This window comes from Antechinus flavipes, chromosome 2, assembly GCF_016432865.1.
Source record: "Antechinus flavipes isolate AdamAnt ecotype Samford, QLD, Australia chromosome 2, AdamAnt_v2, whole genome shotgun sequence".
In the NCBI taxonomy this organism is placed as follows: Eukaryota; Metazoa; Chordata; class Mammalia; order Dasyuromorphia; family Dasyuridae; genus Antechinus; species Antechinus flavipes.
This window is the reverse complement of record NC_067399.1, coordinates 165,413,102-165,437,879: the sequence shown is the minus strand read 5'-3', so window position 1 is coordinate 165,437,879 and position 24,778 is coordinate 165,413,102. Positions and strand designations below refer to the sequence as shown.

The following is a 24,778-nucleotide window of genomic DNA, read 5'->3' as shown; positions in this document are numbered from 1 at the left end:
AGTATAATCTTGGAAAAGTTATAACCTTTCTCTGCTTTAATTTCTTATGTAATAGGGATTTTTAAAAAAAATTTGCCTTTTTCTATCCCACTATCTTATTGCATGAATCAAATGAACTCACAGATGTGATGGCATTTTGAAAAACAATACAATGTGCTATTTATAAGCAATGTAGTATCTGAAAAATAACATCTGTACAACTCCAGAGGACTAATAATAAAAGCAAGCTTCTCATCTCTTAATAGAATGTCAATGAACTCAAGATATAAAATAAAACATATATTTTTGGACATAATTAATGGGAAATATGTTTCACTTGTCTATACATTATCTATTAAAATGCCTTTGTTTTTCTTTTTTTTCCTAATACGATAGTTGGGTGGAAAGTTGAGGGTAATCCTCTCTCACTTCAAAAAAGGAAAAAAAGAAAAATGAGGTTAATGAAATTATCTTTTTCTTTTAAATGCAGAGAAACTAACAGAAGAAAATTCGGAAAGAAGCATGGACAAGGACAGTTTTGAAAGCTATAGATTGAACTTTATATACTTAAAAGTAAGAGATTTTCACATATAAAATTATTTTTTCTCATTCTATCGTGTACATTGATATGCCTATTTTAGTTGGTGTTTGCTAAGGTCAGAGAACATAAAAATTAAAAAAAAAAATAATGCTTCCTTAAGGATTAGAATACAAAAATCACTAGAAGTAATTTCATTTTATATATTTGCCCACTTCAATTACTTTGAAAATCTTATGTAGTCATGCAAAGAAAAAAGGGAAAGTTTACAAAAGAAAATTATCCTATGTTCTGACTACATTTAAGACATACAGTTTTGAGGTATAGTAATATTATGTTTCCAAAAGGCAGCATATGACTTATACCCCACCACAAAATATTCTCTCTGGAATGGTTTATTAGTATTAAGTTTGAGAACCAAATTTTCTTACCAGATGGGCTCAATATGGAGTAAATGATTTTAGTTAGTAAAATATGTTTAATAGGCACAATATGAATAATCCCAAAGGTTAGTTGACAAGATAGGCTTTTGCATTTGTGGCTGATGAAAAAGGGTATCCTTCAGTAGAGTAGAAGAAAATTTAGTTTGTTTTGATGATGCAATATACACTAACATAAATTTTTTTTTTTCTTCTCAGCTATTAAATATATTTTCTAGGCACTACACTCTCCACTAGAAACTTTAAAATCCTTTATGGCACTCTCCCAATAAGCAAATAAAAGAAAACAGTTCTGGAAAAAACTAAGTTAACTATTATCAATTCATGACATTTGAAACAAATGAAAACTTAACAAAAGCCATTAACTGAACACCTAAAAAATTATTTTTTTTCAACTATTAAGCAGAAAGGAAAGGGAATTCACTTATTTGTTTGATGAGAGAATGCCTTTCCAGTCAATAATCAAACACGTTGAAAGTCCAAGTGAAGAAAAACCTTTCTTTCTTCCTAAAACTGAAATTCAATGGAACATAAAAAGCTCAGTGACTTTGAAACAACACATCTTACCCTTTTTTGAAATATTTCATTTTGAGTACAAAGCTCTCAAACAAAACTAGGCTGTTAAGGAGCTGATTTCTATTGACAGTGTCACAGTAGACTGGTTTACTGGGCAACAAAAGGAATAGTCTAAAGATAAAATGGTACAGTAGTTCAGCTTCCTGTTTCCTTAGACTTGAGAATCAAAATGTTCTAAAGTTTTTCAGTTCTGAGTCAGTGAAGCCTGAGCAATTTGTGAAAATGCTGCCAAAGCCCAAAAATGATTCCAATACAACATTCACTCACTAGAGTAGTCCCTATTGCTCTTCCATTCCTCTTCACTTTTCCCCTTCAGAAAAAAAGGGAACTGAATCACTACACCTGGCCTTCAACTAAATGAGGTTTCCATTTCAATAACGAAAATAACAATGTGACAAAGTATGAGGGAATGTGAATGAAAAATTTATGGAATGAAAATAATGGAATTTCACATATTGCATATAAATATCAAAATAAATAAAATCAAGAGAACTACATATACAATGATTACAAGAATGTAAATTTAAAAATATTTAGTAGAAGCCTGGATAACTGAAAAACAATGAAGCTCCTGGAAAATAAAGACTGAAACATCTCTTACCCCTGCTTCATGAAAGAAAAGTAGAAAAACTATAAACACCATTGTCAGATACTCTCATTGAATTTGTTGTTTTTGCTTAATTATTTTTCATTGTCACAAAGGCAGATTTGATGAGAGGGGAAGAAGACATAGTATAAAGACAAAAAGTATAGTATAAAGTATATAGTATAAATACATAAAATGTGTCAATGTATGTATATACATACACTATAAAGAGAGAGACGTGTATATATATATATATATATATATATATATATATATATATATATATATATATATATATATATATATGTATGTGTGTGTATACATACACACCTACAAACACACATATATTAAAAGTCATTACAACATATGACTCATAGACACTATCATCAAATTTCCTACTATCAGTTTTTGGTTTTTTATGGGTGACATTTCCTGATGATAGATTTTATTCTATGATTAAAAATCCAATTTTGGAGAATATGGATAACCACACATATTTTACACACACACACACACACACACACACACACACACACACACACACACGTATAAGTGAAGGTATTCATCTTGGTCATATATATGAATGAAGATGTCAATCTTGGGGCAAAAATGTTTTGTTGCATTGCAATATGCAAAAGAAACTGTAAAGATGAATAACCAGAGTTACCTCAGATCTACAAAGGAACAGCTACTTTCAAATTCCAGGCCATCACAGTCTTCATAAATTTTACTGGCTGTTTCTGGAGAATCACAGTCTACAACTGCATAAAAGTATTTTAGTCTCTTGAATTGATAATCTCTTAACTTTTCTCTAGAGTTCCTACAAAAGAAAAATAAAACCATTAAAGGTAGCTATATATGCTTTTGAAACATAAATCCTTCCAGAAAATTATATATAAATTAGCCTTTTCTTTAAATCATGGTTTTAATAATCTGGCTTTTATCTACTCCCCCAAATTCTTCAGTGCAAGCAACTTATTTTTTCTTTAAAAGAAATAAACTTTCCAAGTAATATTGTGAATGAAATTTGGCAGCTAGAAAGTCAATTGGAGAACTCCGTGCAGAATTATCTGTAAACTTAATTATACTTTGGGAAGAATATTTTTGTCACCATACATAACTTTCTAAAATGAAATCACTGAAAGAAATCAGTATTTAACAAAATATGCTTAGCTAAAAAGGATTAGGCATGATTTAGAAGATTCCTGATTTGGCAAAATATTTCCATTAAATTCACATTTTCCATCAGTTATAAAATGTTTTCCTAACTGTTATGGGCTATAATTTAATTTTCCCTAATGATTACGAATGTTTTACTCAACGGTCCCAAAAAACTTTGAGATTTCTTTCGGAACCATTTGCTGCTAAACTTCACAAACTGATGCAAATAGCTCCACCTAGTGGTCAAAAGAAATTACCACTGCACGAGATCATCACTGGACAGTACAATTCTCATCCTTTTATTACTGAAATCATAGAAGCTAGAAAATAGCTTCAAGTTAATGTCAGAAGCAGTTAGAAGAATGTTCCTCTGAAAATAAAAATTTCATCAAAATCATCCTGCATCAAGACCAGTAGAGGTGAGTCTGAATTACAGACTTCATAGGAGATATCTTTTTATCAACAGGAATATGAACTAGGTTAACCAAGTGTCACTAGGATATTCTGTTATATAAGTATTATCCCTTCTGATCCAGTTCATCACTACTAATTATCTAACTGCCTCTTTCCCCCTTTTTTAAAACAGAGTTAACAAACTTTATCTCAAAACCGTTAACAAACTTTATCTCAAAACCTATCAAAATGAATAGAAAATTTAAAATAATGGACTCTGAATTATTTATATTTTAAACTGATTTTCAAAAATTTGGTTTTAGTACCAGTCTTTTTCAGGAGCATCTTCAGGAATACTTTGTAATTCTTTAGGTCCTTGAACATTTTCTTCCTTCATTCTCTCCTTCCCAAATTCTGAAGGATAGATCTAAAATGAATGCAGAGAACAAGTTATAAACCAATTTGGTTAAAAGGCTAACCAATTTAAGTGTTTAAATTTATTTTATTTTCAGTTCTAAATTCTCTTCCTTCACTCCTTATCAATGAGAAGGAGATACTATACATAAGGAGATCTATATATACATATATATGAAGTATGGAAATCATAATTCTGTATAAGCCATGTTCCAAAAAAAAAAAAAAAGAAAAAGAAAAAAAAATCTGCTTCAATCTCTATTCTGAGTCCATCAGCTCTCTACTTGAAGAGGATAATCTTTTTCACTACGAGTCCTTTGGAATTGTGGTAGATTATTTTATTGATTAGTTACTAAGTCTTTCACAGCATACTGCTGAGAACTAGATTGTTCTCCTGGCTCTACTCATTTTATTTTATTTTTTTAAAATAACTTTTTGTTGATAGATTTGCCAGGGTAATTTTTTACAACATTATCCCTTGAACTCACTTCTGTTCCAATTTTTCCCCTCCCCCAGATGGCAAGCATACTCATTTGATTTTGTATCAGGTTCACATCAGTCTTCCCCGGTTTTTCTGAGAGCATCTCCTTGATCACGTCTTACAGCACATAATACTTCATCATATCCATACATCATGACTTGTTGAGCCATTCCCCAATTAACAGGCAACACTTCTATTTCCAATTCTTTGCCATCACAAAAAGAGCTGCTATAAATATTTCTGTACATATGTATCCTTTCTCTTTTTCTTTAATCTACTTAGAATAGGGACCAAGCAGTTGTACTGCTATATACCTAACTCCTCTGGCAAATTGCCAAACTGTTCTTGAGAAAGAATGGAATAGTTCACAGATATACCAATCATACATCAATGTACTGATTTTTCCTCATCCCCTCCACAGGTCATTTTCCTTTTCTGTCATTTCAATGTAATGGATATGAGGTTATATTGTAGAGTTATTTCAATTTGTTTTAATCATTTAGAGCATTTTTTCATATGGCTATTGATTCAACACTTGATTTCTTTCTTTGAAAACTGCCTGTTCATATCCTTTGACCATTTTTGAATTGAGAAATGGCTATTATTTTTATAAATTTGATTTTCTCTCTATATATTTCATAAATGTACCTACCCACCCCCCACCCCCCACCCACACCACATACTCCCCTCCCAAGAAATGAAACTATTATCAGAGAAACCTGGCACAATGATCCCCACCCTTCTTCTAATTATTGGCTTTATTGGTTTTGTTTGTGCAAAAAACTTAAAAAAAAAAACCAAACAAACCCTAATTTTACATCCCCACTCCTTTTGGTCATTCACTCCTCTCTTATCCATACATCTAAAAGGTAATTTTTTCTCCTAATTTGCTTATGATCTCACCGGTTGTGTTTAAATCATGTACCCATTTTGAACTTATCTTAGTATATAATGTGAGATATTAGCCTATACCTAATTTCTGACAATAGTACTCTCTGTAGTTTTTGGTAAATAGTGTGTTCCTGCCCCAATGTAGGGATCTTTGGGTTTATCAAACATTAGGCTACTGTGTTTAATTGCTTTTGCATTTTGTGTACCTAGTCTTTCTCACTGATCAATGACTCTTACTTTTTTATCCAGTACCAAACTGTTTTGATGACTACCACTCTGTACCATAATTTGAGATGTGGTAGAGCCATTAGATCTCCTTCTTTTACATTTGTCCTTCACAGATTCTCTTTTATTCTTTCAGATGAATTTTGTTATTTTTTTCCAGCTTTAGAAAACAATTCTTTGGTAGTTTAGTATGGCATTAAATGAGTAAATGTACATGCACTGGCAAGTAGGATCACAAGTATTTTATACTGTTTGCAATTAAAGAATTTCTCCATCTCTTCCTATGCATTTTGTTTGCAATACACAGAAACGCTGGTCTTTTGGGTAATTTTTATATCTTTCAACTTTGCTAAAGTGGTTGATTCTTTTGATTTTTTTCTGACTGTCCATCATATTACCTACAAAAATTTTCTTATCTATAGTTAGTATTTCTAGTACAATATTCAACAACAGCAGTAGTAACTAACAATCTTGCTTCATCTCTGATCTTATTGGGGAAACTTCTACTTTATCCTCATTATAGATAATGCTTGCTCTTTGTTTCACACATTTGCTATTTATTATTTTAAGAAAAAAATCCACTGACACCTAAGTTTTTTAATAGGACTAAGTATTGTATTTTGCAGATGCTTTTTTTGGAACATATTGTTAGTTTTGTTTTTTTGTATTGCTAGAGAATTCAGTTTTTTCTATTTTGGCTCCCCTTGGTTTGGCTAGCAAAACCATATTTGTTTGAAAAAATATATTTGGTAGGGTTCCTTTATTTTTCTCAACAGTTTATACAATATTGGAAATAATCTTAAAATGTTTAGTAGAATTTACTTGTAAATCCATTTGGACCTGGTTTCCCCATCTCCCTTAGAATTTATTTATGGCTCATTCAATTTCTTTTTCTAAGCTAAGATTATTTAAGATTTTACTTCATCTTGTGGTAAGCTGGGCAATTTATATTTTTGAAAATATTTATTCACTTAGATTATCAGGTTTATTGGCATATCGTTGGGCAGATTGGTTCATAACATTATTTTAATTTTACCTAAATTGGTTGTACATTTACCTTTTTCATTTTTAATTCTGATAATTTTATTTTCTTCTTTCTTTCTTATTTTTTTTTACGGAGGCAACTGGGGTTAAATGACTTGTCCAGGGTCACACAGCCAAGACGTGTTAAGTGTCTGAGGCCACATTTGAACTCAGGTCCTCTTGACTTCAGGGCTGGTGCTCTATCCCCTGCACCACCTAGTTGGTGTTTCTTCTTTCTTTTTAAAAAAATCAAATCATACAATGATTTATTTTACTTTCTCTCCCTCCCCTCCCCTCTAACTTCTAGTTTTAGTTAAGTGTTTTTTACTTCAATTTTATTAACCCCTCTCTTGTTTTCTGGATTTTTAAAATTTGGTATTTGAGGATTTTTAATGTTAGTTTTATAGATTTTTTTCTTTTAGTTACATGCTCAATTCATTGATCTATTACTTCTCTCTTTTCTTTATGGAAGTGTTTAGAGATATAAATTCCACCCCACCCCACTCCCAAATATGGCTTTGGCTCTCCATAGTTTTGGTACATTGTACTGCCATTACTTTTAATGAATTTATTAATTATTTGTTGTTTGTTCATTGAACCATTCATTCCCTAAAATTAATTTCCTTTTTAATCTATGATTACAAGACCCATTATTGAATGTAATTTTTATTGTGTCTTCAGTGATAAAATCTATTTTCCAGCCAAACTGACTGACTGTTCTCAGACACAGTATTTCATCTCATTTCCATGTTTTCACACCTGGAATTCACTCCCTCCTTACTTAAAATTCCCAAATCCTTTCAATATTCTGCTCAAACATCAATTCTATGAATTTTGTTCTGAACTTCTTGGCTACAAGAGATCTGTCCTTTTTCCCTGAAGAGAATGCAGGTTCATTCAGGTCATAAACTATTATTTTTCTAGATTTAATACCTAGTTCAATACCTTGCATAAAGTAAGCGCTTAAAAAATAGTAGAAATATTAGGTGATTAACTAGATCATCAATTCTAGTAAAGAAATGAGAATTACAGAAGTGAATTTGGTAATCTATTTATATCCTTTATCTAGAAGGCCTACTAGATGCACTATTATAGAACTATAAATATTGATCGATATATGGAAGTTACTGACAGTAAGAAAACTGTATGTACAAAAAATCACTGTAGTGACATTTTGTATGATCATTTAAAAAATTTAAAATGTGCTCCTAAATTTGCGAATGGTTACACTGTGGTATAAGAATATAATGAAATATTACTGCACTGTAAAGAATTACAAATATGAATAATTCAGATAAACATGAGAAATTTCAAATGTGGTAATAAAGAATTAAAAAAACCAACATTCACTTTGATTACCATTGAAGTCAACAAAACTTGAATCAAATACAATGGTGAATATTAGTAACAAACTACCAAAATTCTCCCTTTCTTTTAAAAATAGGTAAATTATAATAGTACAAAATTAATTTGCTATCAATTGAAAACATTTCATTAGACTGCTTAACTGGTTTCAGGGAATACTTTTTGAGAGATTTTTTCTGGGAAGGAATCAATTAGTATTTATTTTGTTTTGTTAAAGTTTTCTGGTGAAATAAGTCATAAAAATTAAGAATGTGTATTAAAATACAAGGCATGCTGGTCAAACAGCAATAAAAAGGAAAAAAAAAAAAGACAAAAAGACCTAGTGAATATACAGGCAATATTGAGATGTTATGAAAACTAGAGGATTGAGTGGATTTTTCACAGAAGAGTTCTGAAAAGATATACTGGGGCGCATTTAGGATACAGAACAGAGTAGGTATTCCAACTAATGAGATCAAATATACATCTAAATCACATTCAGTGAAATCATACCACATTAAAGCTTTTTATATTGAAAAACTGAGACATTGTCTTCCTGAGAAAACTTCAGAAATAGAGTTAATTAGGAATCTTTTTAGTACCCTTTCCTCTTTTATGTCAGTACTTTGTCTTTATGATTAGTTTTGCTTAATTTTTCCCCTTCTTCTGCTTTTTCATTTCTTTAAATTAAGGATGGTTTCCTAGGTAGGATTAAGGAGAAGGAATTTTAAGTAATTAAAAACTAAAGTTACACAGGCACAGCTAGATGGCACATTGGTTAAGACAGTGGTTAGAGTACCAGCCCTGAAGTCAGGAAGATCTGAGTTCAAATTTGGCCTCAAACACTTAACACTTCCTAGCTGTGTACCCTGGGCAAGTCACTTAACCCCAATTGCCTCAGCAAAAAAAAAAAAATACAACAACAACAAAACCACTAAAGTTATTAATAAAAATTCATTAAAAAAAAAACCAAAACGTAAAAAACAATTTGACACCAAAGAAAAAGTTGTAAGAAGATACCTTCTTTGCTCCTTAGCAGGGAGAGGAAGGAGGGCTTACCAGTGTGAAATACTATTTATGTCAAATTTTTTGATGGGTTTTTCAGCTTTGTTGGACTTTTTTCTTTATTTTTTTCTCTCTTAAGTGATTTGTTTTAAAAGATGGTTCTCTGGGAAGAGGAGGAGGAAGAATATTGGGCTGATAGGACCAATAATATATATATTTTTAAATGGAGCTGATGCCAGTCTATAGTAGACAACATAAGTGTAGTTGTTGTTCAAGTCAGAGGCTTCAATAAAAAAAGTTTTTATAGGTGTACTTCTGTTTACCTTTATTAAAAACAAAAGATGAATTTTAAAAAGTTAGTGGATTTGAAATTCTTGGAGAAATAGTTTCAAAGCAAAATCCAGTCCTTACCTTCACAGAAAATATAACACCACCTTTTGGTTTAAATGAATTGAACAGAGCCAGCAAGTCTTTAGCCTTTAATCTATCCCAATCCATGTTACAAACTGCTAACCGACGAGTAATCTGCATAATTGAGCAAAATAAAGTATTACATTTTACATTATTCCTATATTCATAACTACAAAACAAAATAAAACTACTGCACGGACATTCAAACTTTATACTTTAATATAAATTATCTCAAAACTTTAAATGAATTAACAATCAGCTAAAATGTAGAGAATAATATTCAAATTAAATTGTTCAAATTGCAAATAGAAACATGATTATGAGCTTTTTTGGTCAACTCTAAAAGAAGGCAAACCAATTTATACCCAGTTTTTCTGGGTCTGTGATTCATTTCTTTCTTCTTCTTTTTTTTTTTTTAAATAACTTTTTATTGACAGAACCCATGCCAGGGTAATTTTTTACATTATCCCTTGCACTCACTTCTGTTCCGATTTTTCCCTTCCCTTCCTCTACCTCCTCCCCAAGATGGCAAGAGTCCTATACATGTTAAATAGGTTACAGTATATCCTAGATACAATATATGTGTGCAGAACCGAACAGTTCTCTTGTTCCACAGGGAGAATTGGATTCAGAAGGTATGTGATTCATTTCATAGTCTCACCCTTAACAAACAAAAGTTTCTTAGGTTATCAAGGCAAAAATTATAATGGGCTTAGAAAAGGATACTGATAGCTAAAGTCAATAAATGTCTAATCAAAGATCATAAGAGTATTTTCTACTAGGAAAATTTGGATTTAAGCCCTTAATATAAATTGGTTCTGTTAAAAAACTTACCTCATCTGCCCGAGGGGCATCTTTATCTAATTCTCTCCATGCATGCTCAAAAAGAGATTCCTTTGGTAAAAATTCAGTCATATCATCTTCTTCATCTTCTGAACTAGTTTCAATATTTCCTTTTCCTCTAGCCAAATCAGGGCCACTATCACTTTCATCATCATCCCATTCTGAATTTTCTTCATTATCTTCTGACTGTTCATCATCTCCTATTTTATTATCATCTTCAGTGTCTTCCTCCAAATCACCTTCATCAGATTCAGTGACATCTAAATAACTATCACTGTGGCCTGCAATTAATTGAAAGGGAAAAACTTCAAATAAGTATAAATAAAATGTGCAATATAAATATATTCAAACACAACTAAAATGAATTGCTCTAGAAAAAAAAGAGCTAGATTACAAGTCATTACAACATAATCCTTTAAAAGATAATACATGGACAGAGAAGTGGAGCCAAAATTATGGAAATACAGTGTGAATCATATTCATTCCCCTTGAATTTCTTGTTAAATCCTCTAAAAACATACCATACTAAATGTTGATCTGAAAATCCAAGAAAAATCACATTTGACCAATTCATGTCAGAGGGGTCTAAATACAATGGGGACAAGGAGACAGTAGTACTACAGCAAAAGGAGAAGAACTATACTGAGTATGAAGTGGTCCTAGATCTGGCAGAGGTTTGATTAAGCTTAAACTTTCATCCATTCATATTTCAATCTTTCAACCAAAAAAACCTGTTTTGTAGATAAAGGACTAGGCTTGGAGTTAGGAAGTGAAAGATTCTAATTCTTCCTTATACTTAATAGCTATATGACTGGAAGTCACCTTATCTCTTCTTAGCTTCAATGTCTTCAGGGGTAAAATGACAACAGTAACTACTTAATAAGGTGGTTGTTGTAAGGATAAAATTAGATAAACTATGTACAATTCTTTGAAAACATTAAAGTTTTACATAAATGTTAGCTACTATTATGACAACTAATATTTCCTTTTTTTTTAAATAGCAGCTTTTTATTTTCAAAACACATGCAAAGACAGTTTAACATTCACCCTTGCAAAACCTTGTGTTCCAAATTTTTCTCCTTACCTCACCTCACCTAGACAGCAAATAATCCAATAGAGGTAAAAAATGTGCAATTCTTCTATACATATTTCCATATTTATCATGCTATATAAGAAAAATCAAAACAAGAAGAAAAAAAACAAGCAAATAAACAACAACAACAAAAGTGAAAATACTATGTTGTGATCCACACTCAGTCCCCATAGTCCTCTTTCGGAGTACAGATGGCTCTCTGCATTACAGATCTTTTGAAATAGGCCTGAATCACTGTTCCTCACTGTAGAAAAAAAGTCATGTCCCTCAGAATTGATCATGGTATGATCTTGTTGCTGTGTACCATGTTCTCCTGATTCGGCTCATTTCACTTAGCATCAGTTCATGCAAGTCTCTCCAGGCCTCTCTGAAATCATCCAGCTGATCATTTCTAATAGAGCACTATACTATTCCATAGCATTCATATACTATAGCTCATTCAGCCATTCTCCAACTGATGAACATACCCTCAATTTCCAATTCCTTGCTACTACAAAAAGGACTGCTTCAAACATTTTTGCACATGTGGGTCCCTTTCCCTCATTTATGATCTCTTTGGGATACAGACCCAGTGGAAACCTTTATGGATCAAAGGATACACACAGTTTGATAGCTCTTTGGGTATAGTTCTAAATTGCCCTCCAGAATGGTCAGATCAGTTTTTATGCCCAATATTGTGAACATAGTAGGCATAAAGTGTGTGAGATGAGGCTATATACTATTTTTCATTTGTATGTAAATACTTCAATATTCAAGGTGTTATGGACTTATTCTCACTCAGGATAACACTATATCAGGAGTACTAATTTTTAGGGCAAGAAGAATAGAGAGAGAGGAGGACTGCTTAATTCCTGAGAAACTCTGGATTCTATCTCCATCTGGGAATGTCTCAGCTTCAGGTGGCACTAATTGTAAGCCTTCAGCCAGAGATGGGAAAGCAGCAGAAGGATGTAAGAGGGTAGAAGCTCAAGCCAGACTTCAAGCCAACATGTGCAAAAAACCAAGAGCTAACAAAGTTCAAAGTCAAGAAATAGGTGGAAGAATGAGCAAAACAACAACAAACTTGTCCATAAAGAGCTGCTATGGTGACAGGGAAACTCAAGGCCATTATTAACACGGAAGAAGAAAGTTATTTGGAAATAGCTATGAGCAGTGCTTCAGAAAAAAATACATTTTGGAACAAGCCCAACAAAATTTTTTGTAAGTATTTTGTAAATTTTTTGTAAGAATTTAAAAAAACTTTTAAAAATCAAATGAGTTTTATGGAAGAAAAGTATGAAAAGGGAATTAATACTTTGATAAGAGATTGAAAATTTTACTTCTGAAAATGACTTTTTTTTTTTTATTTATAGCTTTTTATTTACAAGATATATGCATGGGTAATTTTTCAGCATTGACGTTTGCAAAACCTTTTGTTCCAATTTTTTCCCTCCTTCCCCCTATCTCCTCACCCAGATAGCAGGTAGACCAATACATGTTAAATATGTTAAAGTATATATTAAATACAATATATGTATACATAGCTATACAGTTGTTTTGCTACACAAGAAATCGGGCTTTGAAATAATGTACAATTAAACTGTGAAGGAAATAAAAAATGTAGGGATTCACAATTATTTCCCAGAGTTCTGAAAATGACTTCTTGAAATTTAGAAAGCTAATGATTCCATGAAACATCAAGAAGCGATAAAGTAAAATCAAAAGATTGGGGGGAAAAAAAAAGAAATGAAGTATCTCATAGAAAAAATTGACCTAGAAATAATCAAAGAAACCACTGGACAGTCCTGAAAGCAGTGACCAAAAAAAGTCTAAATACTGTTTTCCAAGAAATCATAAAACTGCTCAGATACCTTAGAATCTAAAAGCAAAATAGAAACAAAGAATGGATTAACTCTTGAAATAAAGAATAACATGAAAATTTCCAGGACATTATGGCCAAAATCCTAAGTTCTTACCAAGAAAAAAATATTACAAGTAACTGAAAAGAAAGAATTCAAGAGGGGTAAAGCCAATTAGATAAAACAAGATTTAGCAACTAACACCATAAAGAAGTGGAGCATTTGGAATACAATATTCTGCAACGTTGATATAGGATTACAATCAAGAATAATCTACTCTCCAAAATGGAATATAATGCTACAGGGGAAAAGGAATTTTTAATAATACAGATGACTTTCAAGCATTTCTGATGAAAAGGCCAGAGCTAAAAAGAAATTCTGACATACCAATATAGAACACAAGCAGCACAGAAAGTGCCCGAGTGAGAAATCATAAGGAACTAACAAGTTTAAATTGTTTACATCTTTATAGGGTAAGATAATACATAATCCCTCAGAACTTTATCACCACTAAGGCAAAGAGGGAATCTAATTAGAAAGGGACCTAAGTGTGATTGTTACATTTGAATGAACTCAAGAGGAACACTTTGGAAGGGGAAGGGAAGAAAGTAAAACGTGAGGGAAATTATCTTACATAGATGGGGCACACGAGGAAAAATTGATACAACAGAATGGAAAAATAAAAGGGGAACAGGCAACACTTGAATCTTATTCTTATCTTGACTGGTTCAAGGAGGGAAGAATATATACTGACACAATAACTTGAGTGCAGAAATTTCTCACCCAACATAGCAGAGGGAAAGCAGAACAGAGTTAAGGGGAGGGAGAAATAAGAGGTAGGTTAGATTAAGAGAGGCAGTAGTCAGAAGCAAGAGAGAGTCTTAAAGGAATGCAGCCAAGATGTTACAGAAAAGAAGCAATCAATGAATGTGGATGGAAGCATAGTATTTTCATCTTTTTTGTTTTCTTGTGATCTTTTTCCCTTTTGCACAACAAAAATGGAAATATGTTTAGAAGGACTACTCATATTTAACCTGTTTCATATTGCTTTCTGAGGGAGGGTGGGGAGGTAGCATTTGGAACACAACATCTTAAAATAAATGAATGTTGAAACCCATATTTATATGTTATCTTATATTTTTTGGATTTTAGATTTGGAAAAAATATTACTGAGAAAAAAAATTTATTTTAAAAAAAAGGAAGCAGTGGCAGCAGCAATCAATCAAGTACTCCCCCAAACTCTAAATTAACACTTTAAATCAAATTCTCGAGTGGCAAAACCAGTGAAACAATTTTTTAATCCTAGACAACTTAGAAGGTTGGCAGGAAAGAAATTCCAAACTATGTGCTGGGGTTAGCTACATGGATGGCAGCAACAGTTTCCAGTGCTCTCAACCCACAAACTTTGAGGTGATGGTGTGGTTTGAACCAACTGATCAAAAGCAGACTGTAGAACACCTTTTGTTGGGTTCAAAAATCTGCTGTACTGCCCACATGTAGTTCTACTTCATAGTCCCAGAGCCAGAAGGTACAGTAGTACTTGTGATGCAGAAAAGGAGGGACCCAGGTTATTGTTCAAGGGCATAGAAATGTGCTTGTGGTGACTCATGGGAAGAACAGGGATCCTGGTCTCAATTCTAAGACAGACATCAATCATCAGCATTCTTATATATCACTAACAAAACCCAACAGTTAGAGTTACAAAAAGAAATTCCATTTAAAGTAACTACTGATTGTATAAAATATTTAGGAATCTATCTGCCAAGGGAAAATCAGAAACTTTATGAGCAAAACTACAAAACACTTTCCACACAAATTAAGTCTGATCTAACCAACTGGAAAAATATTAAATGCTCTTGGATTGGGCAAGCAAATATAATAAAGATGACAATACTACCTAAATTAATCTATTTATTTAGCACTATACCAATCAGACTCCCAAAAAACTACTTTGATGAACCAGAAAAAACAACAACAAAGTTCATATGGAAAAACAAAAGGTCAAGAATTTCAAGGGAATTAATGAAAAAAAAAATCAAATGAAGGTGGCCTAGCTGTACCAGATCTAAAAGCAGCAGTTACTAAAACCATCTGGTATTGGCTAAGAAATAGACTAGTTGATCAATAGAATAGGTTAGGTTCAAAGGACAAAACAGCCAATAACTTTAATAATATAGTGTTTGACAAATCCAAAGACCCCAGTTTCTGGGATAAGAATGCACTATTTGACAAAAATTGCTGGGAAAATTGGAAATTAGTATGGCAGAAACTAGGCATTGACCCACACTTAATACCGTACACCAAGATAAGGTCAAAATGGGTTCATGATCTAGGCATAAAGAATGAGATTATAAATAAATTGGAAGACCATAGGATAGTTTACCTCTCAAACCTGTGGAAGAGGGAGGAATTTATGACCAAAGAAGAACTAGAGATCACTATTGACCACAAAATAGAAAATTTTGATTTTATCAAATTGAAATGTTTTTGTATAAACAAAACAAATGCAGACAAGATTAGAAGGGAAACAAACTGGGAAAACATTTTTACAATCAAAGGTTCTGATAAAGGCCTCATTTCCAAAATATATAGAGAATTGTCTCTAATTTATAAGAAATCAAACCATTTTCCAATTGATAAATGGTCAAAGGATATGAACAGACAATTCTCAGACGAAGAAATTGAAACTATTTATAGAAATATGAAAATATGCTCCAAATCATTATTAATCAGAGAAATGCAAATTAAGACAACTCTGAGATACCACTACACACCTGTCAGATTGGCTAGAATGACAGGGAAAGATAATGTGGAATGTTGGAAAACAGGGACACTGATACATTGTTGGTGGAATTGTGAACACATCCAGCCATTCTGGAGAGCAATTTGGAACTATGCTCAAAAAGTTATCAAACTGTGCATGCACAGTTTGATTCAGCAGTGTCTCTACTGGGCTTATACCCCAAAGAGATACTAAAGAAAGGAAAGGGACCTGTATGTGCCAAAATGTTTGTGGCAGCCCTGTTTGTAGTGGCTAGAAGCTGGAAAATGAAAGGATGTCCATCAATTGGAGAATGATTGAGTAAATTGTGATATATGAACATTATGGAATATTATTGTTCTGTAAGGAATGACCAGCAGGATGAATACAGAGAGGACTGGCGAGACTTACATGAACTGATGCTAAGTGAAATGAGCAGAACCAGGAGAAAATTATATACCTCAACAATGGTACTGTTTGAGAATGTATTCTGATGGAAGTGGATCTCTTTGATAAAGAGAGCTAATTCAGTTTCAATTGATCAAAGATGGGCAGAAGCAGCTACACCCAAAGAAAGAACACTGGGAGATGAATATAAACTGCTTGCATTTTTGTTTTTCCTCCCGGATTATTTATACCTTCTGAATTCAATTCTCCCTGTGCAACAAGAAAACTGTTCGGTTCTGCACACATATATTGTATCCAGGATATACTGTAACCTATTCAACATGTAAAGGATTGCTTGCCATCTCGGGGAGGGGGTGGAGGGAGGGAGGGGGTGGAGGGAGGGAGGGAGGGGAAAAATCGGAACAGAAGTGAATGCAAGGGATAATGCTGTAAAAAATTACCCTGGCATGAGTTCTATCAATAAAAAGTTATTTAAAAAAAAAAAAAAAAAGACAGACATCAAGCACTACCAATTTAGCTGTAGGAAAGAGTGACCTGATCGATCACAATCCTGGGCCAGTAGGAATGGTGGTGCTGGTATCTACAGGGTAACAAAGTCCTTTTAAAGACCAGAAAACAGATCAGAAGAATGATAATCACATCTCTCCTTAGAGCATACTACACTGAAAGTACTGTTAAACTGGGAGACTCCTAGTTTATTGCTAAAAACAATAGCAAGTAAGGTCTGAAGAACCTTGGTCCCCTCCACTTCAAGCACCAGGCTCAAATTTATTATTATTTTTTTTAAACTCTGTATCTTTTTTTTTTTTTTTGAAATACATACAAAGATGGTTTTCAACATTCACCTTTGCAAAACCCCCCTCCTCCCCAAGACAGCAAGCAATCTAATATAAGTTAAACATGTGCAATTATCACATCCAAAGTCTGCATTGAGAAATAGACTGGGAAAATGAGCAAATAATCTTCTCCACCCCCCCTTCCCCCAAAAAGGAAAGAATAGGAAAAAAACCTGACCATAATTTGTCACTATAGTGAAAGAGAAAAATCCAGACACTAATCTGGGAGACAAGTATATCAAAACAAAAGAAAAACATGAATTGGATGCAAACCAAATAAGAATACTTGGAAGAGTTCAAAATTAAAAAAAAAAAATCAAGAAGTAGAAGAAATATTGGAAATAAAAATTGAGACTGATGCAAGAAAAACATTTATGGAAAGAGTCATGAGTTTGGTAAAAAAAAAAAAAAAAAAAAAAAAAAAAGAACATTCACAAAAGAAAAGAATGCCTTAAAAAGTAGAACTGACCATATGGAAAAAGAGGGGGAAAAGTTCATTAAAGAAAATAATTTTTAAAAAATTAGAATTGGGCAAGTGGAAACTAATGACTTTAAAATATGTCAAGAAATAATAAAACAAAGTCAAAAGAATGATAAAATAAAAGAAATATAAAAGAAAATATGAAATATGTCATTGGAAAAACAATTGACTTGGATAACAGATTGAGGACAAATAATTTATAAATTACTATATTATCTGAAAACAATGACCAAAAATATTTTTAAAAACAGCTTTTTAATTATCAAAATATATGCACAGATAGTTTTCAATATTCACCCTTGCAAAACCTTGTGCTCCAAATTTCTCTCTACCTTACCTCCGTACCCCTCCCTAGAAAGCAATTCAATATGTTAAACATGTACAGTTCTTCTGTACATACTTCCATATTTATCATGCTGCACAAGAAAAATCAGATCAAAAAAGAAAAAAAAATTGAGAGAAGGAAAAAAGCAAGCAAATGACAAGAAAAAAGGTGAAAGTAGTATATTGTGATCTATACTCAGTCCCCACAATCCTCTCTCTGAGGGCAGATGGCTCTCCCCATCACAAGTCTATTGGAACTGCCTTGAATCACCTCAGTGTTGAAAAAAGCCACATCTATCAGAAATCATCACATAATTTTCTTGTTACTGTGTACAATGTTTTCTTAATTCTACTCACTTCACATAACATCACTTCATGTAAGTCTCTCCAGATCTCTCTGAAATCATTCTTCTGGTCATTTCTTAAAGAACAGTAATATTTCATACATTCATATACCATAACTTTTTCAGCCATTCCTCAACTAAAGAACATCCACTCAAGTTTCCAGTTTCTTGCCACTGCGAAAAGGGCTGTCACAAACATTTTTGCACATATAGGTCCCTTTCCCTTTTTTATGATCTCTTTGGGATATAAGCCCAGTAAAGACAGCCATGGATCAAAGGGTATGTATAGTTCCAAAATGGATGGATCAGTTCCCAATTCCACCAGTTTTCCCACATTTCCTCCAACATTAACCATTATCTTTTCCTAACATCTTAGCCTATCTGAGAGGTATATAGTGGTACCTTAGAGTTGTTTAAGCATTATATTTTAAGGAATTATCACAAAAAATTGCTTTCAAATCCTGGAGTCAGAGAGTAAAATAGAAATTGAAAAAATCCACCCAACACTTCCTGAAAAGATATCCAAAATGAAAATCCCAGAAATATTATAACCAAATTCCAGAGCAATCAGGTCAAAGAGCTAATATGGCAAAGCAGGCCAGAAACAATTCAAATCTCATGGAGCCAGAATCAGGATCAGAATTAGTGGCTTCCATATTAAAGTACTGGAGGGCTTGTGATATGACATTCTAGAAGGCAAAAGAGCTAGGAATACAATTAAAAAATAATACATCCAGCAAACTGAGTATAATCTTCCAGGGGAAAATGAGTATTTAATGAAATTGAGGACTAAAAGGACCAAAGGTAAATAGAAAATTTAACTTTCAAATACAAAACTCAAGAAAAGCACAAGAAGGGAAACATGAGAAATAACATGGAAATCTTTAGGGTCAAAATGTTTACATTCCTAAATCGGAAGATGATAACTGATAAACAGAATGGATTAAAATCTCCCATCCAAAAATATATTGTTTATAAGAAAGACCAGCAAAGGGTTAAAATAAAGGGATGAAGAATGATGAAGAATGTTTCATCTGAAATAAAAGAGGCAGAAATAGCAATTATAATCTTTGACAAAGTAAAAATATACCAAATTAAAACACATAAGCAGGGAAACTACATTTTGTTAAAAGGTACCAAAGGCTGAAACATTAAGTGCATTCTTTTCAGACCATAAAGGAATAAAAATTGCATAAAAGGCCATGGAAATACATATTAAAAATTATTTGGAAACTAACTGAGTCCTAAAGGGTGAATGAGCTAAAGAACAATAGAAACAATCATTTCCTTAATGAGAATGAAGATTAAAAATTACAACAAAATTAATGGACGCAGCCAAAGCAATACTTAATAAATATTTATACATGCAAATATTTATAATATCATAGAGAAAAGCAGATCAATGAACTGGACATGTTAAAAAAAAATCAGAAAAAGAATAAATTTAAAATCCCCAAATAAGTGTCACCTGGAAAGCCAGAAAAATTAAAGGAGAAAGTAAAAGAATTGAAAGTCAAAAAACAAAAAACTGTTGAACTAATGAATAAAATCAGGAGCTGGTTTTATTAAAAAACAAACAAACAAACAAAAAAACCCCAAAAAGATCGACAAACTATTGGTTAATTTGACTTAAAAAAAAAAAAAAGAAAAGAAAGAAAAGAAAGAAGAGTGAATTCACCATTAAGGAAAGTTTCATTTATTCTTATGCTTTCTAATGTTTTAAATAGAAATAAGTGCTTTAATTTTGTCAAAAACTTCTTGAGATAATCATATGTTGCTATTGTTATTGATATGGTGAGTTTTTTGCTTATGGTTATCCTAATATTGAACCAGCCCTGCATTCCTCATATAAAATCTCACCTGGTCATAATGTATGATCTTTGGGCTATATTACTATAATCTCCTTGCTGCTGTTTTAGTTAAAATTTTGGCATCAATATTCATTAGAAAAACTCTTCTACAGATTTCTTTCTCTGTTTTTGCTCTTCCTGGTTTAGGTATCAAAACCATATTTATGTCATAAGAGGAATTGGTAGCACTCCTTTGCCTATTTTTCTATATAGTTTATATAGTATTAGAATTATTCTTTAAATGTTTGATAGAATTTTGTGAATCCATTTGGTCCATATTTTTTCTTAGAAAGTTTTGTTCAATTTCTTCTGGGGATAGGGTTGTTTTAAATATTTTATTTCTTCTTCTCTTAATCTAGGAAGTTTATATTTTTGCAAATATTCATCCATTTCACTTAGATTTGTCAGATTAATTGTCCAAAATAACGCCTCTAATAATTGCTTTAATTTCATCTTTTATCTGCAAGAGAAATAAGCGAGAAGTCTTTCCAATAAGATCAAGGGAAAAGCAAGAATGTCACCTTTATTATCTAATATTATTCTAGAAATAATACCAACAGCAATAAGAAAAAGAAACTGAAGGAATTAGAATGGGCAAAGAAGTAATAAAACTTTCTCTTTGTAGTTAATATGATAGAACACTTAGAGCAGGGGTCCTCAAACTATGGCCCGAGGCCTGCCAGATTATGGCAAAATCAGACCGGAAGTGGCATTCGACCTAAACTCGCGTTAGCAATGCACACTTCTGGCACTGGGCTGAGGCTGCAGAAATAGAGTATGAGGCGATAGCGAGGTGAGGTGAGTTCCCAGGCTGGAATGTGTGGTGTGGGGAAGGGAGAGAGATGCAGAAGAGGAGAACTGATGGCCCATGGCCTTGTACAGTAACGGCAGCCTCACAACAGACAGGCGTGGGGGATGTATAGTACATGCTGCGCATGTCACGGCCACTGCAGGGGGAATTCATTGCAGCAGTGAAGGTCGGAAGCGGGAACACAAAGAGCAGGAGAGAGAGTACGGAAAACAGAGGCATCACAGCGCAGAGGCAGCTTGGAGGTAGTTGGGCATTTCAGTCTGTATGTCTCCAAGTGGGCAAAGTTATTGCTGGTATATTGTTTTTGTAGCACTGTGTGTATATATACGTATGTATTTTACTAATAGCAATTTGGAATCCCTAGGAAATAATGTCAAGAAAAAGAAAAATTGACTCAGAGTGTAGGATATTCAAAGTGGACTTATGATTACTTTTTCATGCAGTACAAGGAAAGAGTTGTATGTCTGATATGCCAGACACTATTCTGTATTCAAAGAATATAATTTGCATTGACACTATGAAACTCAACATAAAGATAAATATGATTGTTTGGTTGGAGAAGTGAGAAAAGATAAAATATTAAAATTGAAAAACACACTGAGAACTCAGCAAAATACTTTTGTGAAGCAGAAGCAGCTAAATATTTTATCACTGTGAGCAAGTTTTCAAGTTGTCAAGCTAATAGCATACACTGGCAGACCATTTGTGGAGGGAGAATTTGTTAAAGAATGCCTTCTTTCTGTTGCCAAAGAGATGTGTCCAGAGAAGGCCGATTTATTTAGTACAGTGAGTCTTTCAGGACCTACAATTACCCAGAGATTCTTCAATCGAAGAAATGGGAGACAATCTGCACCAGCATTTGCAAAACTCCATAAAAAAAATTTCATATTTTTTCTTGGCACTCGGCGAAAGCAATGATGTTTGCAATTCTGCACAACTTATAATTTTTATTCATGGGGCGAATGGTTATTTTGAAGTCATAGAAGAGCTTGCTGCACTGCAAAGCATCAAAGGAACAGCTACAGGAGAGGATATCTATGAAAAGGTTTGCCAAACTATGAATGATTTGGAGCTGGACTGGGCTAAACTAGCCAGCGTGACAACTGATAGTGCTCCTAGCATGGTGGGGTAATTGCTCGCATTAACCAAGAGATGGACAAACATAACCATTCTCATCCAATAGCCATACACTGCCTCATCCACAACAAGCGCTGTGTAGTAAATCACTGAAGTGGGACTCTGTTATGAAAGTTGTGGTATCTTGTGTTAACTTCATTAGAGCTAATGTACTAAATCACAGACAATTTCAGGAATTTCTGTCTGAGCTAAATATTGAGTATGAAGATGTTCTATATCACACAGAAGTCCATTGGCTGAGTTGAGGGAGAGTTTTGAAACGTTTCTATGACTTAATTCCACAGATTACAACTTTTTTGCTTTCAAAAAGTACCAGAGCTCAATGATGCAGAGCCTTTCTGACAGATGTAAAAGAGCTACTCAACAATTTCAATATGCAACTTCAAGGAAAGGGGAAGCTCATCTGTGATATGCAATCACATGTCAAAGCATTTGAAGTAAAATTAGGCCTCCTCATCAAACAAGTGAAGGAGGAAAACTTCTGCCATCTCCCCACAACTCAAAATCTGTTGGCGGAAAAACTGCTGATTGCATTCCCAAACAAAACATGTGTGGATTCACTGGAAAAATTGTAAAAGGAATTCCAATTTAGATTTAGAGAGCTTCATCTTCATGAACAGGACATACAGCTTTTCCGTAACCCATTTTCTATTGACATTGAAAATGTGGATACAATTTACCAAAAGGAACTGTCTGAACTGCAGAATTGTGACTCTCTGAAAGATGCATTCAAGTCAAGCAGCCTTCATAATTTCTATGCATCTCTCCCCTCTGAGACATATACCTATCTCAGGAACCATGCACTCAAAATGGCAACCATCTTTGGCAGCACTTATGTCTGTGAACAGACATTTTCTAGAATGAAACATTTGAAATCTCCAATCAGAGCAAGACTAACAGATGCCCACTTGCATCACTTCTTACGACTAGCAGTGACAATTATGGAACCAGACACTGATCATCTCATTAGCCAAAAGCAAGCCCATAGTTCCCATTGAAATCCTGGTAAGTTTGTTGATTTAACTTTACTTCATTTTAAATATTGTATTTGTTCCCGTTTTGTTACTTCACTTCAAAATAAGATATATGCAGCATGCATAGGAATTTGTTCATAGTTTTTTTTTTTTTTTTTACTGTAGTCTGGCCCTCCAACAATCTGAGAAATAGTGAACTGGCCCCCTATTTAAAAAGTTTGAGGACCCCTGACTTAGAGAATCAACTTTAAAAGTCAGTTGAAATAATTAATTGAAAATCTAACTGAAAAGAGTGAAAATTCACAAAAATATAAATTGCTCAGATTAAGAGAATAGGAAATAGAGTCCTTTACCTTATAAAAGTAATGGATTTGAAAAAAGAAAATGAATAAGTGAAAAATGAATCCCAAAGGGGGCGGGGGGGGGGGCGGGGGAGAGAAGAAGGGGGAAAGCAAGAACCAGATGCATTCACAAGTAAATTCTAGAATCATTAATTCCAATACTACATAAACTGGGGGAGAAAAAAAAAAAAAACAGGCAAAGGAATCCTGCCAAATTTCTTCTGATACAAATTCTTGAAAAATAAAGATAGTTTTTTTTTTTTTTTGATACTTACACAAAGTTTTAAACAAAATTTTAGCAAGGAGATTACAGTAATAGATCAGATCAGTTTAGGTTTATACCAAGAATGCAGATTCATTCAATATTACTAAAACTATAAGTAGGGGATTGATGATATAAGCAACAAAAACCATGATTGTATCAATAGATGCAGAAAAGGCTTTTGACAAAATACAACAAACATTTGGGGTAATTAATACCAGAAAGCATAGGAATAAAATGAAATTTTCCTTTAAAATAAGTAGTATCTATCTAAAACCAAGAGTAAGCATCATCTTGCTTTTATATTGGCATAACTAGTAAAAGTGGGGAAGAAGCGATGATGTCCATTCTCACCATTACAATTCAGTACTACACTAGATAGAAATGCAAGCTACAGCAATAGAAAAAGAAAAGAAATTGAAGGAATAAATATAGGCTATTGAAGAACTAAAAGCATTACTTTCTGTAGATGACATAGTTATGTTTAGAGAACCCTACATAATCAACTAAAAAACAGTAAAATAATTAACAACTTCAGCAAAACTGAAGGATATAAAATAAATCCATACAAATGATTACCATTTATGCATATTAAGAATAAAATACAGCAGGAAGAGATAGGGAAATTCCATTTAAAATAAGTGCAGGCAGTATAAAATACTTGAGAATCTACTTGCCAAAACACAAAGGAAAATATATGAACACAATTACAAAACAGTCATAATACAAATAAAGATAGATTTCAAGAACTGGAGAAATATTCACTGTTCATTCACCACGTGACACTACAATACTAATGGCAACACTTCTTAAGTTAATTTACTTATTCATTGCCATACCAACTTAACTATCAAAGAATTCACCTAGAGGAACAAAACATCAAAAAAAAAAAAAATCAATGGAAAAAAATGGGTAGGTAGTATCAGATCTCATATTATATAATACAGAGCGGCAATCATCAAACCAATTGGTGCTGAATAAGAATTAGAGTAGTTGATCACTGGAAAA

General features: G+C 32.9%; 1 protein-coding gene across 1 annotated transcript in view; it reads right to left on the bottom strand.

Moving 5' to 3' along the window:
* ESF1 (ESF1 nucleolar pre-rRNA processing protein homolog) overlaps positions 1–24,778 on the bottom strand; it is a 95,207-nt gene that overhangs the window by 66,269 nt on the left and 4,160 nt on the right. The window contains exons 3-6 of the mRNA XM_051975897.1: positions 10,302–10,591; positions 9,468–9,581; positions 4,000–4,100; positions 2,787–2,939 (exon numbers count right to left, since the gene is read on the bottom strand). Of these exons, the coding sequence (XP_051831857.1) occupies positions 2,787–2,939; positions 4,000–4,100; positions 9,468–9,581; positions 10,302–10,591 (658 nt within the window). The remainder of the gene's footprint in view (positions 1–2,786; positions 2,940–3,999; positions 4,101–9,467; positions 9,582–10,301; positions 10,592–24,778) is intronic.